This window comes from Prionailurus viverrinus, chromosome B1 (assembly GCF_022837055.1).
Source record: "Prionailurus viverrinus isolate Anna chromosome B1, UM_Priviv_1.0, whole genome shotgun sequence".
Taxonomy (NCBI): Eukaryota; Metazoa; Chordata; class Mammalia; order Carnivora; family Felidae; genus Prionailurus; species Prionailurus viverrinus.
The window spans coordinates 134,537,524-134,554,389 of NC_062564.1; the positions used below are offsets into that span (position 1 = coordinate 134,537,524).

Here is a 16,866-nt window from a genome sequence, read left to right on the forward strand (position 1 = left end):
TATTTTTAAGATGTATTTTTATTTACAGAGTGAGATGAAGCATAACAGATAATGCAGTTACAAATGTATCTGATAACTCCATTTTCATGAAAAAGTATATAAATATATTATAGGAAATTCTATATAGTAAACATCAGAAACTGATACAGTAAACATTTGCTACGTTTTTCTATTCCAATATTACTGTCATTTAAAGCTTAAATACTGGTTTCAAGTATCTCCTATAAAATAACTCTATTAAAATACTGGAAAAGAATTTTGCTATCAACAAGATTGGTGCATTAAAAATAGACTTGGTGTGTGTGTCTTTGTAACAATGTCAACTATAATCAAAGGCTGCCTTAATCATCGCTAAGATCTGCATTGTTCAGTTAGTGCTAAAAAATTTTAAATTATCATCACAGGTTGAAGTAGCTGTAAAAATACAGCATTTCACCATCGTTGTTGTGAAGAATGCCCCTCTAAGGTAGAGGAGAATAAGCATAATAATGTTGTATGGACTTGCGGCCCTGTGATCATTATTTTAAACAGGGAGCAGAAAACTCTGTTGGAGGTCGGGGGCAGAGATGAAGAAGCATCCAGAAGGCTGATCTTTTCCTGTTATTTCAGAAGCTGTGGCTGTTCTGTTTGCTCTTCTTTAGCTTGAAGACGCGTCAGAACATAAAGGATGACCTGATAGCAGAAAATATACTGATCCTATGGCCAAAAGAGAAAAAAAAAAAAGAGACAGATTCTAGATTTATAATGTGAAATAGATACGTCATGAGTAATTTTGGAAATATGGAGAATTTTGTTATAGTTACTATTAAGACGCAGGACATAGAGTTGTGCAGTATCATAAAAATTATAAGAAGCTGAAACTGGATGGACAAAACGAGGAGGGGAAAAGCCTTGGGGGTGGAAATATCCCAGAGTCCCAACTGAAATTGTCTGTGGTACTCCACTTTTGTGTTTTGGTAATATTTATGATTTGTTTTTATAAGGGAAAAATAAACTTCCTACAGAATTTCCTGTGGAGTTTATTGAGCTCATCTTGATGTTCTGAAATGTCAAAACCCAAGACACCATACAAAATAATTTTCTTTAAATATCTGGAACAAAAGAATATGGAAATCAAAGAATCAAAGTCTTTCAAAATTAACTTTTTTTTTTTTTGGTGAAATTATTCTCTGTTTAGTTGATGGTGCAGTGATCTGAGTTTTCTTGTTATACAAAGAATTAATTCACGATATACTAAATGGAAAGCAATAAAACAACTACAGTTGAAACTCGTTCAAAGCAGTCATGCCTGTGCACTTGTTTGGACTAAAGAATGTAAGAACGTTCCCTAAAATGTTGACAATTCTGGAGAGTAGGAATACAAGTAACCCTTTCGTTTCCTTTTTGCTTATCTGTATTTTGACTTTCCCACATTTGCACAAGTTCATCTTTGACTTTCTCGTACGCCAGAAACTGTTAGCAAACCTACTTCCCATGATGCCCCCTTCCCCCTATATCCACCTGTATCCACCACTCCAGTCTGCACCACACCTGCCACCTAATGGACCTACCTGCTTCTAACCCTGCAGCCTCCTCCCCAAATCCCGTATTGTTTTAGCACAGTAGCCAGAGAGGACCTTTAAAATGTGACTCAGATCAGGTCAGTCCACATCACTCAGAAGAAAGCCCAGGCTCTGGTCCTGTCACTTCCCTTTTCCACCTCAGCCACACCAGCCATGGCCATGTTTAAACACGCAAGACCTGCTCCTGCCTCAGATCTCCACATGGGTGGTTCTGTCTGCCTGAAATGCTCTTACTGTCACACAGCCAATGACCCGCACTGCCCTTCCTTCAGATCTTGGCTCCAGTGTCACTTTCTCAGTGCTGCCACCCTATTGAAAGTACCTCTCCCAGCCTGCCACCATGCTTCCTCTTTGCCCTGATCTATTTTTTTTTCCCCTCTAAAGTACTTATTGCTTTCAAAGATCTTAGATAACTTAGTTAGTGTGCCTAATATCTGTCTTCCTCCTCACCACCCCATGAGAAGATCTTTGCTATTCTAGCAGGGATCTTTGTGTCATTCACAGATGTGCTCCAAGTACCTAGAAGCATGCCTGGTCCACAGCAGACACTCAGTAAATAAGTGTCTGTTGAATGAATGAATTTCCTGGGTATAAAGAACTTATTCAGATCAGTAGGTTCTCTTTACCTAAAAAATGTGTATCAGCTTAATATTTAGGAGATTTAACTTGAATTAAAAGTGTACATGAATGGAAGGCAGGCAAACTTTAATTTTTTTTTTTTAATTTTTTTTTTCAATGTTTTTATTTATTTTTGGGACAGAGAGAGACAGAGCATGAACGGGGGAGGGGCAGAGAGAGAGGGAAACACAGAATCGGAAACAGGCTCCAGGCTCTGAGCCATCAGCCCAGAGCCGGACGCGGGGCTCGAACTCACGGACCGCGAGATCGTGACCTGGCTGAAGCCGGACGCTTAACCGACTGCGCCACCCAGGCGCCCCAGGCAAACTTTAATTTTAAAGATAGTCATAAACTTTTATATTCTTCACGAGGAAGAGAAATGTGAACTTACAGACATATAAAAAGCTTCCATATCCCTCCCCACAATACAAACAATAAGAATAGTGGAACTGCTCAGAACAGACAGATAATCTACATAATGCAGTTCTTGGAAAGATACAAGTCTGTAGGTCAGTGGGTGATATAACCCATGGTTTGTTATCATGGTTTGAAATGAACATGATCAAAACAGGAGATACAGATCCACACATTCACTCTCCCCCAAGAGTGCCTCGTCCAAGCTAAGCAACTCCAGCCTGCCTTCTGGCCTTCTGCTCAGTGCTGCTGAATCCATTCCCTCTTGGGGAATTTCTGTAGCAAGAATGTTACCTTTAACATCTTTAAGTTGGAAACGGGGAAAGAATGCCACTAATTATATGCTATTTGGTACCATCCCCAATTGTTGCCCCAACATGCCCCCCTGTTCTTTGCAGTGCAGATGCACTCATTTTTAAAAAACTAAAAAAAAAAAAGTATTTTTATTAAAAATATTTATTTTAATGTTTACTTATTTTTAAGAGATGGAGAGAGACAGAACATGAGTGGGGGTGGGGCAGAGAGAGAGGGAGACACAGAATCCGAAGCAGGTTCCAGGCTCTGAGATGTTATCACAGAGCCCGACATGGGGTTTGAACCCACGAGCTATGAGATCATGACCTGAGCTGAAGTTGGATGCTTAACCAATTGAGCCACCAGGCGCCCCTTTTCTTATTTTTTAGAGATGGGGGGGGGGCAGATGGGGAGGGAGGGAGGAGAGGGGGAGAGAGAGAGAGAGAGAGAGAGAGAGAGAGAGAAGCCCAAGCAGCCTCCATGTTCAGCATGGAACCAGATGCAGGGCTCGATCCCTGCATCTTGGGATCTCAACCCAAGAAGAATCAAGAGTTGGATGCTCAACCGACTAAGCCACCCAGGCACTCCCTTTTTCTTCATTTTAAAAAAAATTAAAAGGCAAAATTTAAATATTTTCATTTTTTTCTGAATTAGTCCTCATGATTAAAGAAAAAAAAACCAGTCCCTCACTACCACAGATGTTTGGTTTTAAGGAATAATGTGAAGGCCCATTAAGAAGAGAAATGGTTTAACCAGAACTCTGAAAAGATCCGAATCCTCATGAAAATCCTAATTAGAAGACACCAAGACTCACCTCTGTCTGAACCATCCCATGTCTTTGCAGTCTCATGCAGCGCACGAGGTCAGAGATGTCAAACTGCCAAAGGAAATGGCTATCCGTTAGAGAAAGTGTCACCAAATCTGAACCCCAAAGGTTCACAGGGGAAGGACTTCTATAGATTTCTATATCTCATTCTCCTTCCCCTTATAGCAGCTTTGGGAAATTGTTCCAGACAAAAGTCAATGGACTAACTCTGCCATCATTTCATAATTTTATTTATGGTCTTTGTAAGAATTAGGGGAAGTTGTTTTATTTGAAAGTCCCAAACAGAAATTGTCTTCCCTCTGGAATTTGACTTATTTCTAATATCACCATTTATTTTATTAAAAAAATTTTTTTTTGAGTTTATTTATTTATTTTTGAGAGAGACTGAGAGACAGCACAAATGAGGAAGGGACAGAGAGAGAGAGAGAGAGGGAGACACAGAATCTGAAGCAGGCTCCAGGCTCTCAGCTGTCAGCACAGAGCCTGATGCGGGGCTTGAATCCACAAACCGTGAGATCATGACCTGAGTCAAAATCGGATGCTTGAACTGACTGAGCCACTCAGGTGCCCCCTCATATCACCCTTAAAAAAACACAAGGCAAGCTATTTTTCCTGCAGTTTGCTTTTCAGAATGAAATTCCTGATCTTTTTATTTTCACTGATGTTAGCAGTTTGAAACAAGGGAGAAATAGACTGTTTTGTTTTGTTCCACTTAAATCATTAATGGTAGATACAATACTGTGTGAAGAGCAAGACAGAACTGCTTTTAACCAAAATTCTTTAAGACATGATGATTTTAATTGCTTATATACAGTAAGATGTTCTAACATTGTAAGTAAGGTTTATACTAATTTAATTTTAATAAGATTGTAATCAGTAATTTTGTTTACTGAGTAATTTTTTTAAAGTAGAAGTAATTGTTTAGTGACTAGCATCAATTTGTATAGTAACAAAGTATACATTTTCCACCTACAGGTAACAGTAACAAAAAAAGAATATGTCTTTTTTAAAAAAAAATTTTTTTTTTTAACGTTTATTTATTTTTGAGACAGAGACAGAGCATGAACGGGGGAGGGTCAGAGAGAGAGGGAGACACAGAATCTGAAACAGGCTCCAGGCTCCGAGCGGTCAGCACAGAGCCCAACGCGGGGCTCGAACTCACGGACCGTGAGATCATGACCTGAGCCGAAGTTGGCCGCTCAACCGACTGAGCCACCCAGGCGCCCCAAGAATATGTCTTTTTTTAAAAAATTGTTTTTTTAATGTTTATTTTTGAGAGAGAGAGAGAGAGTAGGGGAGGGGCAGAGAGAGTGGGAGACACAGAATCTGAAGCAGGCTCCAGGCTCTGAGCTGTCAGCACAGACCCTGACGCAGGGCTCAAACTCATGAACTGAGAGATCATGACCTGAGTCAAAGTTGGATGCTTAACCGACTGAGCCACTCAGGTGCCCCAATATACTTTCTTTTGTCCATATATATACATATATATATATATATATATATATATACACATATATATATGTATATGTGTGTATATATATATATATATATATATATATATATATATATAAAGTAAGCTCGAACTCAATGTGAGGCTTGAACTTAGGACCCCAAGATAAAGAGTTGGTTGCTCTACCAACTGAACCAGCCCCAGTGCTTCAATATTTCTATTCCTAAGTGTGATGGTGACACTGACTTTATCTTATACAAGCCTACAGACTATAAAGAGTAATATGCAATAGTGCATAAGGGACTTTTGAGCACAGTTAAAACCAGTAAAACAAATATAAATTTGGGGCACCTGGGTGGCTCAGTCAGCTGAGCGACCTTCAGCTCAGGTCATGATCTCATGAATCATGAGTTCAAGCCCTGTACTGGGCTCACTGCTGTCAGCCTGTCAGTGCTAGGCCCACTTCAGATCCTCTGTCCCTCTCTCTCTGCCCCTCCCCTGCTTGCGCTCTCCCAAAAAATAAATAAAAAATAAAAATACAACAACAACAACAAAACAAAAAATCAAATATAAATTTGAAGTATTATTTCTTCTTGATTATGATCTGGGTAGTTTTGAACAACATTTACTAAATTATAATTTGATGAAGTAAGAAAATTGAGAGATTTATAGAAACTGCTAAATAAAAAATTCCAAGATTATAGCACACTATTAAAAATTAGATTTTACCATTAGTTCTGGTCAAATGCTAGTTCAGCCTATAACTTTTTTTTTTTTTTTTCAGAGAGAGACAGAGTGAGCAAAAGTGAGGAAAGGGCAGAGGGAGAAGAGAGAGAAAGAGAGAGAGAGAGAGAGAGAGAGAGAGAGAGAGAGAGAGAGAGAGAATCTTAAGTAGGCTCCACACCCAGTGCAGAGCCTGACGTGGGGCTTGATCTCATGACTGTAAAATCATGACCATGAGACCTGAGCTGAAATCAAGAGTCAGATGCTTAACAAACTGAGCCACTCAGGTGGCCCTAGTTCAGCCTATATCTTGTACTCACGTCAAGATCTTGACTGATTAATCCTAAAACCACATCTATGCATATCAGAGTCCCTGAACGTCCAATGCCAGCGCTGCAGTGTGTGATAATTGGGCCCGATTTGTGAATGTGTCTCATGTAAGAGATAAAAGTGAGCAAGTCGTCTGGCTGAGAAGGTGTATCGTGGTCTGGCCAGGCAGTGAAATTCAGATGAGAAATATGTCGCGTCTCTCCTGTCTGAAATTGTACAACAAAAGAAAATAGATAAAGGCATACTGTATTGTTCACACGTAAGTTTTAATTCTTAATAATATACTGTTCTTTCAAATTTTGACTTGCCCATTGGATTGGATGAAAGGAAAGGTGAAAGAGACAAAAAGACTCTATCAAACAACACATGGAGGGTCTTTATCAAGGAGGTTGCTAAATCCACATTTTAAATACTGGTAAAAACTACTTTTTGGAAATCCTAAAAGCAAATTACATTTTGATGTGAATAACAATCTTTTCTAAATGACTGCACTTTTAACTCACTCTGCATAAAAGCAAAGTCATTGCAATGGCTTAATTGCCTTACAAAATTTGGCCCAGCTACTCTCAGACCTAACCTGCTCCTCGTGGCCACAGAGACCTCTTTGCGGCTCTTTAAAAACACTAAGGCACAGTTCAAGCCTAGGGCCTCTGCACTTGCTCTTTCTGACTGAAATCTATCCTCCCCCATCCCTATGGCTTGGTCAACTCTTTTAGGGTTTTTTCCACAGCACCATCAACATTAGTATTTCCTCATTAGCAAGTAAACTAAATATGTTGTTTATGGGGGAGCACTTGATACTTAGAGATTTTTTAAAAAGTTTCACTCACTCTACTGAGAGGTTTGACCTTAAAAAAAAAACAAAACATTTCCAGCACATAGCTTCGAGCCATTTTGTTGTATCACTACGCAAAGGAGGATAGATGGTCACCTTAAGAGTCCTGTGTTCTCATTTTCATTCTAATACAGTTCATACTGGAGGAAACGGCTTGGTAGAAGTCATGAAGAGGGTCACATGTAAGTTTACATTAGATAAAAAATAATGGGTGACATTAGTGCCACTGAAATGGGAACCCAGAAGTTGCTGGCTTTCATTTAGGAATATACTGATGCTGTCAAAGAAAGCATCTAGGCCTACATTCCAAGTAGGAGATAAGCCTTGGGAGATGGAAAGATTTAATTTGCTTACCTGAATATCTTCTAGGGACATTGCTCTGACGACAAAGCCCTTCAGCTGCTGCATTCTCACAAGAGCCAGCCGAAGCCTGTCACTGACCATTGTCGTTTTGCCCAGGATATTAGGCCAATAGCGCTGGCATTTGATTTTTTCCCCTTCTACTTCTTGGGTCATCATGGCTATCACTGTGGATTTTTGTTCCCAAATCATCTGCCAGAAATCTCCAACAGTTGTAGGGAGAGGTCCTTGGCAGGCAATGTAAACAAACTCTTCTTTTCCCACTGGTATCTTAATGAAGCTGGCGTTGATATATCCACCTTCATTTCCAAGAGGCACTCTTGTAGCGTCATCTGTGAATTTTCCACCACAAAACAGCCATCTGTATCATGCATTTTTCTTTCTTTTCCTTCCTTCTTTCCTTCCTCCCTCCCTCCCTCTCTCTCTCTCTTTCTTTCTTTCTTTCTTTCTTTCTTTCTTTCTTTCTTTCTTTCAGTTTATTTATTTTGAGAGAGAGGGAGAGCAAGACAGTGACAGAGCACACAAGTGGGGGAGTGGCAGAGAGGAAGAAAGAAGCCCAAGCAGACTTCACACTGTCAACACAGAGCTCAATGCAGAGATTAAACTCACCAACCATGAGCTCATGACCTGAGCAGTAATCAAGAGTCAGATGCTTAACTAACTGAGCCACTCTATTTTTTAAAGAATTTGTTCTATTTCTTTTTTTTTTTTTAAGGTTTTAAAATTATTTGAAGAGAGATAGATGTGTATGCTTGCAAGCTCAAGTAGGAGAGGGTCAGAAAGAGAGGAGAGAAAGAATTGCAAGCAGGCTCTATACTGTCAGCTTAGAGCCCAACACGGGCTCGATCTCATGAGCCGTAAGATCATGAGTCCGACACTTAACTGACTGAGCCACCCAGGCACCCCTGTATCATGCATTTTTTTTTTTCAACGTTTATTTATTTTTGGGACAGAGAGAGACAGAGCATGAACGGGGGAGGGGCAGAGAGACAGGGAGACACAGAATCGGAAACAGGCTCCAGGCTCCGAGCCATCAGCCCAGAGCCTGACGCGGGGCTCGAACTCACGGACCGCGAGATCGTGACCTGGCTGAAGTCGGACGCTTAACCGACTGCGCCACCCAGGCGCCCCTGTATCATGCATTTTTAAACAAGAGCCTTACAAACAGGGTCACTCAAAGATTATGAGAAATTCCTCAGAGCCATAAATGAAATCACAAACACATTTTAATAAAAGCATATTTGGGGCGCCTGGGTGGCACAGTCGGTTAAGCGTCGTCCGACTTCAGCCAGGTCACGATCTCGCGGTCCATGAGTTCGAGCCCCGCTTCGGGCTCTGGGCTGATGGCTCAGAGCCTGGAGCCTGTTTCCGATTCTGTGTCTCCCTCTCTGTCTCTGCCCCTCCCCCGTTCATGCTCTGTCTCTCTCTGTCCCAAAAATAAATAAACGTTGAAAAAAAAAAAAAAAGCATATTTTCAAATTGTAGTATAGCCAAATCATTTTATATTTACCCATTTCACTCATTACAAATATATCTAAGATGTCAACTCAATGAGTTTGACAGACAATTAGATATTATTTACATAGATTTGGCTGAAAAACTGAAATTTATAAATTAATACATTTAGAACTTCTTAACAAGTTCCTAGAGAAACAAACTTAACTTTACTATTTCTTATCCATCTTTATCTTAATGATGACAATAAGACTGAATTTAATGAATGACAATGCCAAAAGATTATTTCATAAAACAAATATTAATATTATAGTGAGTTTACTAAAGTACTTATTATAATTGGCATAATTACCTCTTGCTCATCTAATTAAATTATGTTCTTTTAAATCAGCAGCCAACTATAAACACAATAAATCCAAAGGTAGCTCACTTTATTCTCCAGGTATGTAGGCTCTTGTCTTTATCTGATGGTAATTTCATAGTCAGAATATAAATTTTCAAACCAGTGAAAGTATATGTAAGCCATCTTATCCAAGATAATTAATTTGTATGTACTTACACATCAGAAGCCATTTCTACTTAAAACATTTATAAATTTAACTGGTAATTTCTAGGATTATCAAATTATGACTTTATTAATAGGTTTCAAAATCCTCCATCAATTGCCCTTCAATTACTTGACTTTTACATCATAACTCATGGCAATAAATCCACCCAGTAGTTTTAGATTCATGGCTTACTCCATTTGATTTTAAGATACTAGTCTGACCATTTCTTTTTCTTTTTGCCTGAAATAATTCCCACCTACTTTATACTGAACCATTATCGATTTCATGTTTATTTACTTGTTTATTTATTTAAGTTTATTTTGAGAGAAAGCAGGTGTTCACATAAGTGGGGGATATGCAGAAAGAGAGGGAGAGAGAGAATCCCAAGCATGCTCCACACTGTCAGTGCAGAGCCTGACGTGGGGCTCAATCCCACAAAGAAATAATGACCTGTAAATCAAGAGTCAGATGCCCAACTGACTGTGCCACTCAGGCACCCCTCAATTTAATTTTTAAGATGTTAAGATTCACTTTTTGCAGGAAGTTTGCCAAAATAAATTTTGTGTCTTCTGTCTTGGGTTGAGAAAATTCAGCTATTATTTATTGCATGATTTGTCACTCTTGGCTCCGTTACGGGTCTTTGAATTTATGACTTCCTTGAGGATAGGCTCATTGTGTCACACATGATGGAATCCAATGTGCTAATACATAGATACGTGGCTGATCATTACTATGAGAAGTGGCTAAAGAAAACAAAAAGTTGCTAGACATTGATATTTTGGCTACAAACAGATATAATTTAAAAAATCACATGTTGATTGGTGGAATGGGTAAAATGTGGGTAAAAAGGAACTGCTTTTTTTCCTTCCTGTATCTGAAACAGTTCAAACTATAATGCAACCTGGTAGTACCACCGTTGGTACCACTGCAGCCACATGCACATATATCAGAGACGTTTCTCTACCATAAAGTGAGTGGAATAAATAGATGTTGGCATGACACATGAACTAAGAAACCACTCATCCAGAAGTTGATTTCATATTTTCAAGAAGACTTTAAAATTACTGATTTGACATCACTGATTAATTTCTAATACTATGCTGTAAAAACTCACAAATGTCTGAAGAAATATTTAAGATTCCTCAGTGTGATTTTCAGTATATCATAGATGATTTGAAAAGGAATTCACATTCTATATCTAAATGTATTTGTTACTTATGTAAATCTCTGAATATGTGCTTGTGTGTGCGCACACACACTTATGTGAGAAATAGGTAAACTAGCATAAAAGTTTTCAATCAGTTCAAATTATATTAGACATACATTTGATTTGAAGCCAAATTGGAACTTACAGGGAAGTATATTTTTATATCGATTCTTTCTTCTGTTTTCCTTAGTTTGCCCAATTAGACACTGATCCAAAGGTTTTAATTCTTGAAGATTCTGCAAGCAAAAATGGAAATAAAGTTAAATTTGTCAAAATAAGCAGGAATTCAGTAATAATTACAAATACATTAAATACACAGGGTGCAAAACTGGCTACTGATCAGGGCAGACACTGAATGTTAAGAAATAGATCTGTCCTGGCAAGATAAGCAAGCCTAAAATCCCAATATTAATCTGATATTTAAAATATATTTCTGCAAATATCTTTAACATGTTGTAGTCACTCAACTAATTTTGTGAGGCTGTACTTTGTATCTTAATTTTACATTTCAGTCTAAAAAGGTCTATAATTATATTTTAGGGAAAAAAACAACTTATAAAAACAACTTGCACTTAAAAAATGAGATGGAGCAGAATTTTTTGACAATACTGTCTGTGGGGTCATAGAATAACCTTTATGGTAGAGTTGTGGTTAGACAGTCCTATGTTTTAAAGTCAACTCTTTGTCACTTTTCATCCACTCATTAATCCATCCATCCATCCATCCATCCATCCATCCATCCATCCATTTGACAAATATATATTGAAAATGCCTACTAGATGCAGGGCACTGTAACAAGTGCTGGGAATACAGTAGTGAGAAGGAAGATATGATTCTGGTTCTCCTAGAGCTTTCAGACCATTGGGCGAAAGAGGCAGTAGAGAAGTAAACATACTGTGATATATGTGTCAAGAACTTAATAAGCTACTGTGTTAGAGAAAAATAAAGATTTACTTTATAAAGGGTTGTGATGGCAGGTCTGTGGGATGGTGACATTTAAACCTTAAAGAAAGAAATCATTTCTGCAAAATGGAGGAGAGTATACCTCAACTATTGTGAGCTTGTTTCCAAATCTATTAATGGGAGTTACATTATTGTGAGTATTTAATACAAAGCATCTAGCACATTGCAGAAGCTCTCAGGAGAAGTTAGCTCCTTTCACTTCAATGGTTATGAAAAGCTCAGGAAGTAGGCAAAGCAAGTATATGGTTTGAGAGAGATGAGCCAGGTAAACCCCAAAACCACAGGGGTGCTACATTCCTCTTTTGTCTCATGGTAAATATGGATGTTGCCAGCAAGACGACATGAGCAAGGGCTCTGAACCATTGCCTCTTTGAACTGAGGGGCATATTTCTGGAGCTGTATTAAACTAGAAACTATTGCTAATGAACTACATCAACAGTGTATTAACTATGAAGTTTAGTGGATGGTTGGAATTGACACTTGAAAAAAAAAAAAGCCTCTTTATCACTACTATGAGGCAGGAAGGGTAATCTTTCGGGAGATTTATCAAGCTCCAAAGCAGCTAAAGAGATCTCTTTAAACCAGTACTATTAGGATCCTAACTGGAAAAATTAATTTCCTGCTAGACAGGACAGGATGGTGCTTGTAGTTGGAAGTAGAGTTGTGAGGTAATGGGCCTTTTCAAAATTTCTCCTAACCTTGCAAATAAAACTTTGATAAAGAATCACTGGCAGAAGCCACTTACCTCCAGCTCCTTAGAAGGAATCCCTTGATCTAACAAACCTCGCAACATTCGAATGACTGATTTCAACTTGGTACCGGTGTATTTACCGGAGGGGGGCACTTTGACGATGGGGACTGCAGCAAGCTCCTCATTTGTCAGAAACGGATGATCTAACAGGAAGACAGCAGTCGATGTTTTAAAAAAAAATTCCCACATAATTGATTTAGCCAATAAGGGAACGGATTCGCGCCTGCTCTTACCTCCTCTATTTTTACCAAAGGAAGAGTCTTTAGAATTAATAAGGCAATAGGACAGGTAGGCAGATACCTACAATCAACATAGGAAAATCTTGGCCATGGCAAGGCCCTTGGCTCTTGTGTACTTACAGTTTCTAGAAGAGTTTGAATTTTTTTTTTTTTTGCTTCTCTTGACTCAGATGGCACAATTTTCTTGATGAGAACGTATCTAGTCCTCTTATTGCTTTGCACTTTAATTAGCTTCCAAGCACGTGGGGAATAGATGAAGTGGGATGCTTCAGAAATTCTTCATAATGGGACATTGCATTAGAAACACTGATGTCTCCTCTCTCTACCCTCCCTTGGTACTCAGTGCCAGTATCTCTGGCATTTGACAGTTTTATCAATACAAGTGAAACGTTGGGGTCTTCAGGAGCTTATCAAATAAGTGATATCAGTGTCTTAGAAGAGATATGTATCTAATTTAGTACCTGCTCTGTGGAAACTACTCCTATCAGAAAGCAACTGTTATCCTGGAAAAAAGTAGGAGGGGGTTCTTGCTATAGTCTGCATAAGTGTAACTTTGCAGACATACCTGTAAATTAGTTAACTAAAGCATTCTGATGACAGTTACTACATAGATAACAACAATGCCAGGCTCTGTAGGGCATAGGAGGCTGTACAATATCTCAAGAAATGGAACATGTGGTGGGGTGAAGGCTAGTTGTAAACACAGAATTCACTCCTCGAAAGTAGTTGTAAACTTTTACAGAACTGAGCGTAAAGGCAATGGGAGCTCAAACACTGGAGATGGGCGTGGGCTACGGGATTTGACAAAAGCACCATCACGGACATTAACAGTCCACATAAATCAAAAAGGTGTTCATTCAACTACTTTAATTTCCTTTAACAACTAACACTTCAAATTACAAAACCATGTCTTTTGTTGCATTAGTGTAACACTGCCTTCTATAAAAAAAAGAGAAATGCAACACTGAATAGAGCTTCATTTCTCTACTGGCTCAGTTATAAAGTCACAGAGGCAGTAACAAGACACAGCAATTGACTCTCGCTTTTAAAAAATGAGGTTGAGATTCAAGGGTAATAATTTTCCCTCTTTGAGCGATTCTACCTGTTTTATTATAAATTAAATGTACTCCTTGACTTCTCGTTCCAGATTGGCAAAACTGTGACTTTGTGTTTCCAATTAACATATTTATACATTTATTTGTGTGTTTTACTTCAAGCCACTGAGAATTTTAGCCTCCAACTGTGCAAATACCTATTTAGAGAACTAAATGCTGATGTTTGCCTATGTAATTTCATTTAATGTATAGAACCAAATAATGCACACATATAGAGAAATAGCATATCTCTGTATTCTGAAAACTGTGATTTTCAAACACTTATTTTTTTATCCATTGCTTTTGATGAAAAAAATGGCTTATAAAATTCTTGCCTTTATTGGAATCCTCAAGGTTTGTTGTTTCCATTGGCAATTCATCACTTGCCCAGGCCACTTCATTGTCACCATCAGTCTTCCTTTCTTGTGGCTTTTGAATCAAGCTATGACAACAAAACACGTTTGTAATATTTTCTTCAGTTTTGTCCCCCAAATGCATTTAACTATTATATCCCTGAGGGACACCCAAGTGGCTCAGTCGGTTAGGTGTCTGACTCTTGGTTTCAGCTCAGCTCATGATCTCATGGTTCATGGGATTGAGCCCCGCAATGGGCTCTGTGCTGACAGTGTGGAGCCTTCTTGGGATTCTCTCCTTCACTCTCTCTCTCTCTCTCTCTGTCTCTTTCTGCCCCTCTCCCACTCATGTGTGCATGCATTCTCTCTCTCTCTCTCTCTCTCTCTCAAAAAAGAATATCCTTGAACCCCTTATTTCCTGTACAATTATCAAGATATTTAAAAACAGATAGTCTGGGGGCACCTGGGTAGCTCAGTCGGTTAAGCATCTGACTTTGGCTCAGGTCATGATCTTGCAGTTTGTGAGTTCGAGCCCCACGTTGGGCTCTGTGTTGAAAGGTCAGAGCCTGAAGCCTGCTTCAGATTCTGTGTCTCCCTCTCTCTCTGCCCCTCCCCTGCTCATGCTCTGTCTCTCTCTGTCTCTCAAAAATAAGTAAATGTTAAGAAAATTAAAAAAACAAAAAACCAGATGATCTGATTTGAAAAACCCAAGCCTACAAGTCCTAAGATTTATTGGTAGATGTAAATTAAACTGAAGTACAGAATTGTTTAATATAGTCTAAAATTTATTTTCAAACAAATCCTGTCTTTGGACGTTAGATTGAAGGAGTCCCTTGGAGATAGAGAAAGTGGTTTGTTGCCCACTTCAACACAGATAACCAATTACAACTGTGTCAGTAGAGCTCTCTGTGTCTTTTTAACAGCTACCTACTATTATTGTACCATATGGATGTGTCTTAATTTATTTATAGAAGTCTCTGTTGATGCACATCTGTCTTTTGCTACAAGTGGAGGCTGGAGGGACATTTCTGCATCAGGACACTCAAGTAATGTAATAAAACACAGTACAAGTTCCCATTATTCTAGGGGTACACAGTAGATGCCATCTTGCTGGTAGGGTGGATGGCTAGAAAAGAGAATCCAGGCAGGACAAAAGTTTAGCAATGAGATGAAAAAGCATAATGTAAAAGGCTGAACACATTTTTGCATTTTATGATATTCAGGGGGAACAAAACAGAGTACATCTGTCTGACATTAGTATAGACCATTAAAACAAGACGTGTACAATGGTCCCACAACGTCAATAACGGGGCAGCAATTATGTTGCTTTTATGGTGAATGTTTTCCTCTGTTCCAGATAATTATGGGTTGCAATTAACATTTAATTTGCAAGTTCTGCATCAGTGACGTTGCTTTTGTCATGTAATAAATATATTTTGTTTGCAAGGGTATAGTTTGGAGATCCTTCGGTCAGGCATTCCCTCCTTTATCATTCCTTTGATTAGCTGCTTTAGTGTTTCATGGGTGCTTGTAGGCGTATACCCTAATTTATTTTGTGTAATTATTTTTTTACAAGTATAAATGATGTTGCAATTACACTTTTGTAGAAATGTCTTTGCACACATGTGGTAGTGGGAGCCATTTTTTAGAAATGAAATTGCTAGATTGAAGGTTATGTACTACAATTCTTTGAATCTTTGACATCATCGTTGTAAGATACACTATTATTTTGCTCACATTAAGGAAGAAATTATATTGATTGTTGTAAGGCCCTTCATGATTTCAGAAATGTTAAAATCAAAAAGAAAGCGTATCCAAGAATTAGTAACATGTAGATAAAATTTATATGTTAATAGTGTTTCTAACTGCCATTCAAATAAATTAGATATACTAGTTTCCCCGACCTCCTTCCTCCCCTTCCCTTGCCTAACAGGGCAGAGCTTGTATCTTTACAATTATTGGCAGCTGGCCCAGATATTTGCTAGACTTTCCTCATTGTTGGCACTTTCCCTTTTAGACTTTCTTTCATTTTTTCCCCATGGTCAAGGATACTATTTTTTGGAGGAATGTTATAACAAATACATTGTCACATGCCACCTGAACCCTTATAATGGTATTTTAAAAACATTCTTAATATTCAGCCATAGGTCCATAATTTAGTCAACATTCTCATTTCATTGGAAAAGAATAAATTAATTTCAAAAGCAACATCTAAATGAAAATCTTCAGAATACCTTTTTTTTTTTTTTTAAAGATTTTATTTTTTAAGTAATCTCTACACCCAGGGTGGGGTTTGAACTCATGACCCTGAGATCAATAGTCACATGCTCCACCAACTGGGTCAGCCAGGTACCCCCACCTCAGAGCACTTCTAAAAAGCAATGGAATTTTTATGCTTTCATTTTTTAAAATGTTTATTTATTTTTGAGAGAGAGAGAGAGAGAAAGAGAGAGAGAAGGAGGGGGAACGAACGTGTGGGGGAGGGGCAGAGAGAGAGAGGGAGACACAAAATCTGAAGGAGGCTTCAGGCTCTGAGCTGTCAGTACAGAGCCTGACATGGGGCTCGAACTCATGAACTGTGACATCATGACCTGAGCCAAAGTCAGATGCTCAACTGATGGAGCCACCCTGGTGCCCCTGTTATATACTTTAAGGGATTATTTTCTTACCTTTCACTTTTTACTTTTTCTTCATAATATTCTTCACAGCCATTCATTTTGATAGACTACAATAAAGAGAAATAAAAATTACATTAGCCCATTGTAAAAAAAAAAATCAAACAATCTCAGTGTTCAATTTGTTTCTGTTACTTATTTCCTATATTTTCTGTCATGTCCATCCTCA

General features: G+C 38.4%; 1 protein-coding gene across 6 annotated transcripts in view; it reads right to left on the reverse strand.

Moving 5' to 3' along the window:
• Positions 1 to 16,866, reverse strand: part of PTPN13 (protein tyrosine phosphatase non-receptor type 13) — a 233,990-nt gene continuing 217,124 nt past the window's right edge. For all 6 annotated transcript variants that reach the window (XM_047856949.1, XM_047856951.1, XM_047856948.1 and 3 more), the window contains 8 exons: positions 16,692 to 16,747; positions 14,005 to 14,111; positions 12,331 to 12,479; positions 10,768 to 10,858; positions 7,407 to 7,744; positions 6,208 to 6,423; positions 3,703 to 3,765; positions 1 to 696 (listed from right to left, as the gene is read on the reverse strand). In XM_047856949.1, coding sequence (XP_047712905.1) covers positions 601 to 696; positions 3,703 to 3,765; positions 6,208 to 6,423; positions 7,407 to 7,744; positions 10,768 to 10,858; positions 12,331 to 12,479; positions 14,005 to 14,111; positions 16,692 to 16,747 — 1,116 coding nt within the window. In that variant the 3' untranslated portion in view covers positions 1 to 600. The remainder of the gene's footprint in view (positions 697 to 3,702; positions 3,766 to 6,207; positions 6,424 to 7,406; positions 7,745 to 10,767; positions 10,859 to 12,330; positions 12,480 to 14,004; positions 14,112 to 16,691; positions 16,748 to 16,866) is intronic.